General features: G+C 33.6%; 2 protein-coding genes across 2 annotated transcripts; both read left to right on the forward strand.

Moving 5' to 3' along the window:
- Window positions 1–3,994: 3,994 nt before the first annotated feature.
- LOC130655198 (transaldolase-like) lies at window positions 3,995–6,794 on the forward strand. The gene is made up of 10 exons (XM_057457930.1): window positions 3,995–4,080; window positions 4,252–4,375; window positions 4,755–4,794; window positions 4,916–4,983; window positions 5,114–5,245; window positions 5,331–5,391; window positions 5,562–5,676; window positions 5,858–5,987; window positions 6,315–6,382; window positions 6,462–6,794. The coding sequence occupies exons 1-10, from the start codon at window positions 4,014–4,016 to the stop codon at window positions 6,629–6,631; spliced, it is 975 nt and encodes a 324-aa protein (XP_057313913.1). The 5' UTR covers window positions 3,995–4,013; the 3' UTR covers window positions 6,632–6,794.
- Window positions 6,795–6,944: 150 nt separating this feature from the next.
- LOC130655200 (outer dense fiber protein 3-like) lies at window positions 6,945–9,025 on the forward strand. The gene is made up of 5 exons (XM_057457931.1): window positions 6,945–7,233; window positions 7,631–7,763; window positions 8,032–8,255; window positions 8,370–8,510; window positions 8,790–9,025. The coding sequence occupies exons 1-5, from the start codon at window positions 7,081–7,083 to the stop codon at window positions 8,892–8,894; spliced, it is 756 nt and encodes a 251-aa protein (XP_057313914.1). The 5' UTR covers window positions 6,945–7,080; the 3' UTR covers window positions 8,895–9,025.
- Window positions 9,026–9,335: the final 310 nt, after the last annotated feature.

Below are 9,335 nucleotides of genomic sequence, written 5' to 3' on the forward strand. Positions count from 1 at the left end.
TAAGTTCCAACTTGAGGTTCACGTCAGACTAGACACTATGATGACTGACCATTATCCTTTCCTTAAAGTATTTGGATTTAGAACTTGTGCTGAATTTGATAAGACATATTGACCACCTCTGCGTTTCAAAAAACAAATACTTTAGAATACATGAAAATATGTCGCCTACATTGAAAATAAAATCTATTTTTCTCAATTAGAGGATTTCTACACCCAAAGTGAAATTAAAACGATTTGATTCACCATGTGATGGATTTTTTAAGATTATTCCCATAATTTTTATACATACTTTTACATCAATTTGGGCAAAGCTGGGCAAACTCAACTCAATGGCATTTTTCTTTAATCAAATGGAAAAACAAATATTGTTAATTTATATTTTTTTCCTAATTCTCGATATTTCTTGTAAATATTTATTTTTTTTAAATTTGAATAAATATTTTGAATTTAGTGAATCTTTACATTTACAGTATTATAAAACTCTGAAACATTTAGAATTTATCATGCCAGGTGTTCCATAAAGAATAACATTAGAAATCTACGTTTTAATTATAACATTACGAAGATAAATTAGTCGTTTAGATAAGCATAACATGCAATGGCATCCATGATTCAAGTTTTAACAGATGTTTATGCTGAAACAATTTCACTTGATGACGATGTCTCAAAAAGAGCAAAAAAGATTGTTACTGAGGTGGTCAAGGACACATTCATCAATGCAATGAGAGAAGAAGACGTACTTTTTGAATCATTATATCAAAATATATTTTATACCGGTTCGTTCTATGACAGACTAAGAGTTGGTGAAGCCACAGAGTTTGATTTGAATGTTGTGTTGAAGCTACCATTTTCGTACAGTAATGATATTTGCTTTTATGATAAAGATTCCACCGTTGGTAAAACATTCGGAGTAGTTCCAGGATATGCATTGCTATGTTCTAAAAAGTCCTTTGATTTGCTTATGCCACGGACTCACTCTCGATATAATGATTATAAAAAACTAGAGAATTTTTTTGTACCCACTTCTGGGTATTATGTTTTCCGCCCTGAAAAGTTACAAAGCTGGTTCAATGGCGTGGCTGTCAAAGCGAGATCAAACGTTATCAGGAAAAAACTATATGTGCCTGGTATGGGAAACATAACAATTAAAATCGTGAAAACTGGACCTGCTACTACGTTGAATATCTTAGCAGATGAAGCAGATGGTTTGAGCATAGATGTGGATTTGGTGCCTGTAATTCAATTTCAATCTGATCAAGTATTTCTAGTACCAAAACCTCATAGTAGTGACGAAAAGATGTGGCGTTTATCCTACCCATTACATGTTTATGCTGAAACAATTTCACTTGATGACGATGTCTCAAAAAGAGCAAAAAAGATTGTTACTGAGGTGGTCAAGGACACATTCATCAATGCAATGAGAGAAGAAGACGTACTTTTTGAATCATTATATCAAAATATATTTTATACCGGTTCGTTCTATGACAGACTAAGAGTTGGTGAAGCCACAGAGTTTGATTTGAATGTTGTGTTGAAGCTACCATTTTCGTACAGTAATGATATTTGCTTTTATGATAAAGATTCCACCGTTGGTAAAACATTCGGAGTAGTTCCAGGATATGCATTGCTATGTTCTAAAAAGTCCTTTGATTTGCTTATGCCACGGACTCACTCTCGATATAATGATTATAAAAAACTAGAGAATTTTTTTGTACCCACTTCTGGGTATTATGTTTTCCGCCCTGAAAAGTTACAAAGCTGGTTCAATGGCGTGGCTGTCAAAGCGAGATCAAACGTTATCAGGAAAAGAAAACTATATGTGCCTGGTATGGGAAACATAACAATTAAAATCATGAAAACTGGACCTGCTACTACGTTGAATATCTTAGCAGATGAAGCAGATGGTTTGAGCATAGATGTGGATTTGGTGCCTGTAATTCAATTTCAATCTGATCAAGTATTTCTAGTACCAAAACCTCATAGTAGTGACGAAAAGATGTGGCGTTTATCCTACCCATTACGTGAAAGAAAAATCATTTATGATAACAGCTGTGCCAAGAAGGTGATCAAACTTTTAAAGCGATTTCGCGATATGCAAGGTGCCCCATGGGTGAAGATGTCGAGCTATTATTTGAAAACACTTGTAATGTTGACGCTGGAAGACAAATGGCATGAAAAACAATTTGATAAATTTTTTATAGAGTGCCTGGAGAAGTTACTTGTTTGTGTAAAGGAGCATTTTTTACCCTTCTACTTTGATTCTGAATGTAACTTATTTGAAAATATTAACTCTTCAACAATGAGAAACATCGAGGGACGATTAAAACGAGTCCTAAAAGATATCACAACCAACTGTGTCACTCATCCAGAGGGAATTCGAAAATATTTTATGCAGAAGGAATGCAATCCTGAAAGTGATAGTGGTACTAGTTGCAGTCAAGTAGTTCGTCGATATAAACCTATGATGATTCCTCCAGACGATGATAATGATGATGATGATGGTGATTTCGGTGATGATGATTATGATAATTGCAAACCAGCAAATGGAAGTACAGTATCAGTTGGGAAATTTGTAGGTGGAGCTATTGCAGTTGGAGCTGTGGCATTAGGAGTTACGGCAGCTGTAGGAGTTGTGAGCGCTGTAGCTGAAGCAAGAAAGAATGAACGCAGGAAAGATGAGCGCAGACAACTTGCTGGGACTAATAATGATGACCGACAGAGTGACGAATGCTTGCTAATGTGACTTCTGCAGAAACGTTGCTGTTGTTGTTGTTTCTATTCTATCATTCGTTTATTGAGTATATACATTTTCAGTCTTAAGATTGCTAAAACCTAATGATAATATTTAAATTTTACAAGATTTTAGCTTACACATACAATTTTGTACCCTATAGGAAAGAAATGCTTTTTATTCTTTTAATAAACTGTTTCGTAGCTTGTTAGATTGCTCGGGTTAAAGCCTTAGTTGCTTATCTTTTCATTTTTAGCCTGACCAGCTTCGTAGAAGTTGCTAAAGTTTTGACCCAAATATTAGCCCTTAGCAACTGAAAAACTTTAAAAAAAAGTGTATACGAGAAAGTTGTACAAAGAGAAATTTATAAATTAAAAAATAAATATAATATATAAAAGTATATAATATATATATAGGCCGTAGAGGTATTAGTTATAAAAATTTTAATGACAGTATTAGTGAGTTCTGATGTATTACTTTAAGATGTTATATATAACATTTTATTTACACGTGGAAGAAATTAATACTTTGGAATTATATATTACGAATTTAAAAAAATATATATTAAAAAAAGTTAATAATATAATTAAGCTTCGCTTATCTTTTCTTTTCAAATGAGTGTTGTTGTTTTTTTTGAAGTTATTATTTAAAATACATATTTTATTTATTTTGAGATTCATAGGTTTACGCTGTCTTTTGTATATAATAATATTCTGGCAAAAATTAACTTCAAAGTCTTTAACGATTTAAAAGGCTTAATTTTCTGAAGACTGCTTCGATTTTTCCTTACAATATGTTGGCGTTTTCTTTCAGTTTAGTACTTCCTAGATTTTGCCATAATTTCGGAATAATTGATTTTGACAGTGTAGTTAATTTCAATTTTTTTGTTCGACTTATCTTTCCAGGATGATAACTTTGCTTAGTTTAAGAACTTCGTATATGTGTTACAATTGGCAGTTAAACTGATCTATGATATCTTCTGCAAGTTTTAAACTAGTCTGTGTAATTTAAGTCAGTTAAACTGTATTTGCTATAAATAAAAAGTTTCTGTAATAAGAATGGTTATAACATAAAATTGAGATTCTTTCAAACTTCTCCCCAAATACTAATTATAGTCAGACTTAGTCATTTCCTGCAAGCCAAAAGTATTTCAACAGGACATTGTTTCAATTGCGTTTTTGTGATATCTTAAGTTATCTTCTAACTAATGTTGTGTGTATGTTAATGTCTTTATTTACGATAACTGACTGTACAACTTTTATTAGATTATTATAATAATAAAATGGCCAACACACTTGAACAATTGAAGAAGCTCACCACTGTTGTAGCTGATACTGGAAATTTTGAAGGTAATCATTTTTGTGTGTATTGTTATTATGTACATCTCGATGTCACGTTGGAATAGCTAACAAAAATTTGTAAGGGAAGCTCGGATAAACAAGTCCTGCAAGTTTGTTAATGCTGAGATATAAATGTAATTTAAAAATTTTCATTATTTGATGCGTGTTTCTATTTTTCAGCGATCGATCAGTATAAGCCAACTGATGCTACAACCAATCCTTCCTTAATTCTTGCTGCCAGTCAAATGAAACAGTATGAACATCTAGTGAAAGAAGCGGTTAAATCAGCTATAGTAGAAGCAGGGTAAAAAATTCGACAGTTTGATTCATAAACGACTACTCATTCGGTAACACAACTATCAAAGCTCGAATCTCTTTTCATGGTTCTTAATTATACTACCATTTACGTTACGCCATTATCAAGCCAGAGATAGCAGTGAAAAGCTTGGAGATGAAAAACTGATTAACTAAAATCAAAAATTGTGTGGAGATTTTTTATACATGTTTCAAATTTGTGATTAAAGTTAAGCCGGTCCATCAAAAAAAATTTAGATTAAGTAAAATTCAAAGTGCCTCTCAATCAATCAATCAATCAATCAATGAAGGAAAATTAATGAAATTGCTATCATAACTAGATTGTATAGCAGTTTGTTCTAATCGTGCTATTATTTTTTTCGTTCTAGTGATGAAAATGAGCAAGTTACATTAGCTATCGATAAATTGGTATGTGATCAGATTGTCTTTTTTGTTGTTCGTTTGCTTACTGTTTATCGTTATACTTTATCATGTGTCTCATGTGTTAATCTAATTTAAATAATCCCAAAACTATTATTTATTTGTTTAGTTTGTTAAATTCGGAATGGAAATTTTGAAAGTTGTACCTGGACGTGTATCTACAGAAGTTGATGCAAGGTGAATCATAGAACCCTGTGAACGTCATCAGTACTCCGAATAAATTCTTTCTGTAAAATTTAATTTGTCTAACAAAGGCGAAAAGCCCACTTAAGTCAAATATCTGTAAATATAATCTCTCTTGTTGCAGGTTGTCGTTTGACAAGGAAGGACAAATTGAGAAGGCCAAGAAATTGATTTCTATGTACGAGAAGGAAGGAATTGATAAATCGCGTGTTTTAATCAAGTTGAGTTCCACATGGGAAGGAATTCAAGCAGCTAAGTATGTTGTAATTACTACTCACATTTCTAGTTATGACTGTTGTATCAAAAGGTCTGGTGATAAATTAGTTTATTTTCTTATTTAGGGTTTTAGAAGCCGATTTTGGAATTACATGTAATTTGACGTTACTTTTCGCTTTTGCACAGGTAGAAACTTTGAAGATTTTTTTGCCATTTTAGTAAATTTTATTCATAAAAAGAAAACGAGTTTAAAAAAGTTAAGTTCGTTTTATTTTTTCATGATCTGTACCATGACTTTCATTTTTATCGATTTTCATCGAAATATTGGACGCATTTTTCATCTGATGTATTTTTAGGCTGTAGCTTGTGCTGAAGCTAATGTAAATCTCATCTCTCCATTCGTTGGTCGTATATATGACTGGTACGTGAAAAGTACTGGACAGAAAACATTTGCACCGAAAGAAGATCCAGGTATTGGTTCATACATCATTTGTTTTTATCTTTGTTTATATCTTCACATTTATTGAAGTCACGATAATTTGCTTTTTAAATTTCAATAGTTTCCAAATTAAAACTTGAAGATTGCTAGCTTAAGACCGTTTGACCACAACTCGACGATAGTTTATACGCTTAATGTTTTACTTTTGTTTAGGTGTGAAAAGCGTCACAGCTATATACAACTACTACAAAAAGTTTGGTTACAAAACTATTGTAATGGGTGCATCATTCAGAAATGTAGATCAAATTAAAGCTTTGGCTGGTTGTGACAACCTCACTATATCGTAAGTTCAGAACGATATTTTTCATTATATAATCTCCTTCACCCTAGTATGGATGTTCTGATAGTTTTTCTTGAGAAGGCTCTGCCCTCTGGTTATTGCTGCTTTGGCAAAATTTCAGCGAAGTTAAGTCACTGTGATGGAGTACGCTTAATGAGAAAACATAAAGCAGGAAAATCTCTATTCTGAGATTTAACAGATAAACCGTTCATTCTGTTACTTCAGTTTGCTGAAGTTGATAATAAAAAAATAAATGAGATACGCGTTAAAGATAACTTTGTTGCGTTTACATAGTCCTGCTTTAACCAAAAAAGGAATTTTGTATTTTAGGCCGAAATTGTTAGATGAGTTGACCAAATCAACTGACCCGTTGCGGAAAGAATTGTCTGTAGAAGCAGGTAAACCCACGTGATTTTAATTCTGCAAAGACGTTCGAAACGCTTAAACACGTGATCTAAAAAGTTTCCAATGTTTTAGCTCAAGCGCTTGAACTGGAGAAGATTTCATTGGACGAGAAGCAATTTCGATGGCTGATGAATGAAGATGCCATGGCAACAGAAAAACTTTCTGAAGGCATTCGAAAATTTGCTGAAGATGCTGTAAAATTGGAAACTCATTTACGAGAATTAATCAAGGCTGCAAAGTGAAAACTGACCTTATTTATAATCACGTGACATAGCCACGTGCGTAGGCATTGATTTCGTTTTGGAATAGCTTCTGATTATTAATATTTGTAATGACTGCATAAATGTAAAGCTTATTTATCTTTATTTTATATTTTTTATTGCAATAGACTTACAGTTTGTTAAATGCGTATCTTATATTGTGAGAAAGTAATTTGACAACATCCCTCTACTTTTAAGCGCCCTCTCTAGTAACGGCCCTTGAATTTTTAAATTAATAAGCGCCTAGTTTAATACTACTGCTGAATGTATTGGTAACTGAAAAGGTTTGGATATAAATCAATATGATGTAACTGCCAAGAAGTTACATAATTTGACGTCATTTAAAAAAGATAACGCAACGCACGACTTTACTTTCACCCATACACACACACACACGCACATTAAACTTAGAAATCACAATTTGTTTGAACATGCAAGTGGAGCAATGCCCAGTGATTGCAGCGAAGATGAATGGACCAGGACCAGCTAAGTATAAACTACCAGGAACCTTTGGTTACATGTATCATGATGCGACCAGAAAAAAAATGCCAGCATTTAGCTTTGGAAAACGATTTAACATATCGGTAAGACTATTGAGCAAAAGTTGTGGAAATGAGGTTGTTTCTGTTTTGTTATATTTCCATTTGTCTGTGGGAGAATGGTAGTGACTACTTCTTTACATTATATGATATAAAAACAGCGGGGAGTTAAAGGTTTCTTTCACTAGCTGACTAAAATCAATTACAATACCACCTACTCAATAAACGTCCCATGTTGTTGAAAACGATTTTCAAAAAATCAAATAAACTTAGGAACATACCAAAGCCTCTGCTTACTTCCTCTCAAAGACATCTTAGGTTTCTTAAAAGAAGCCCTAGGAGATGTCTCAAGTAGTAACTGACAGCTGTTTTACTGTTTTCTGGATATTGCAAAGTCCAACAATCTTTTGTAAACACATTCCTTTTAACGTTTACTAATTAGCATGAAAGTTGTTCTCCTGGTCCTTCATATATGGTTCCACAATTTGTGACGCGAACGGGAAGAGCAACCGCCCCAGCATATTCTCTTTACGGAAGACAACCCGAGAAGACATTTAACCACACTCCCGCCCCAGGTAGGTTGAATTTTTATAGGTGAAATTAAAAGGTTAATACAGGGTTGCACCCTTGTCCCCAGGGCTCTCCGCTATGACATGCGTCATCCAGAAGACCCCGGGTTGACGGATGTTGATTGTGGTATGAAAATTGCAAGGCTTATCGCATTGGGTAAAATTTATATATCACCAATAAATTCGTTGCAAAAATAAGGACTACAACTGTGTGTTGAAAGTGAAGTGTAAATTTTTTCTGAGTATAATTCCTGCAAATGTTTCGTATTTATAGGTCAGTACAGTCCGGAGAAGTATCCAATACCGCATAACAAAAGAGCACCTAGTTATTCTTTTGGTGGACGAGCGAAAGAAAGTCGAGTAGAGAAGTCGCCAGCACCAAACGCGTACAAATTACCATCATTAATTGGTTCAGAATGTATTGCGCGACATTCGGCTCCTTCGCATTCTATTTGTGGAAGACCAAAGATCGGCGGTTGTTATGAAGATCTCAAAAAAGTAAGCCATTGTTCTTGATATTGCAAAGTTAACAAATGAAGTTATCATTCAGAGAGCGTCACATATGTAAAATTATTAATGCGCCAGAAAAAACTAAAAACTTTGATTTTATAGACCCCTGGTCCCGGCACCTACAAAGTATGTGACCCGAATACCTACTTATCAAGAGGACCAGCTTACTCAATTAAAGGCCGCCATGATATTATACAAGATAAAGTGATAGTTCCTGGACCTGGGGCATACCGACCTGAAAAGGTAAAGTTATCCTTACCGTAAACGTCTGAATGAATGCTTATTATAAATATCAACTTATATTCGACAGCTGCTCATTTTTGACAGGAGCGCTTGTTAATCCAAGCCAAAATAATTTAAAAACATTTTAAATCATAATTTGGGATGAAAAATGCAGATACAAACACGTGTTCGAATGCGTCATTTTCACTGCCTTTTCTCATTTAATGAACGCCTTTTCTCGAATTTTACGGAGCGCTTATTAAGATTTTTAAATTTTTTGATTTTCGCCTTCTTTCCAAGGTATGGATCAACAAAAAGACTGGACCGAGCTTTTCGTTTGGCATACGCCATACACAATACATCACGATGTTGAATGACGAGCCAGAAAATCCAGAACATAGTTGACTAGACGTGAAAGGAAAGCATTTGTTATCCAGCGATCTTAAACATCAAGAAAATATCATGATTCAATTACAAGGACGATCGCTGGATTTGTATCGATTTTATTTATAGAATGATAAAAAATGTGCAAATAATGTCTTTTGAATCATCAGACTTGACAAAAAAATCAGAAGTTCATGGGGATCGACACTCAATAAATAAAAAATTCACCAGGCCAAAAAATCGTATATCGCGAAAAATATTTTCTTAATTTTTCTAGAGGATTTATTTTGTGAGTCAATATTTGTGTCAGGTAAATTTAATTTGCGTGTTTCCTAAAAAAACAAAAGCAGTCCGGGCAATTTGTAAACAAAACAATGCAGTGTCTTCTTTTTTTTTTCTCCGCTGTTACAAAGATAGTACATGAGAACAATAATCATCGATTAAAAGGTATATGTTATGTCT

Source organism: Hydractinia symbiolongicarpus, chromosome 8 (genome assembly GCF_029227915.1).
Source record: "Hydractinia symbiolongicarpus strain clone_291-10 chromosome 8, HSymV2.1, whole genome shotgun sequence".
NCBI classification, from domain to species: domain Eukaryota; kingdom Metazoa; phylum Cnidaria; class Hydrozoa; order Anthoathecata; family Hydractiniidae; genus Hydractinia; species Hydractinia symbiolongicarpus.

Bases quoted from the DNA above. Each gene is read 5' to 3' on its own strand.
- LOC130655198 (XM_057457930.1), top strand. From the start codon at position 4,014: ATGGCCAACACACTTGAACAATTGAAGAAGCTCACCACTGTTGTAGCT. The intron at 4,984-5,113 runs GTGAATCATAGA...CTCTTGTTGCAG, and splicing joins TCTACAGAAGTTGATGCAAG to GTTGTCGTTTGACAAGGAAG. The intron at 5,988-6,314 runs GTAAGTTCAGAA...TTTGTATTTTAG, and splicing joins TGTGACAACCTCACTATATC to GCCGAAATTGTTAGATGAGT.
- LOC130655200 (XM_057457931.1), top strand. From the start codon at position 7,081: ATGCAAGTGGAGCAATGCCCAGTGATTGCAGCGAAGATGAATGGACCA. The intron at 7,234-7,630 runs GTAAGACTATTG...TTTACTAATTAG, and splicing joins GAAAACGATTTAACATATCG to CATGAAAGTTGTTCTCCTGG. The intron at 8,511-8,789 runs GTAAAGTTATCC...CTTCTTTCCAAG, and splicing joins GGGCATACCGACCTGAAAAG to GTATGGATCAACAAAAAGAC.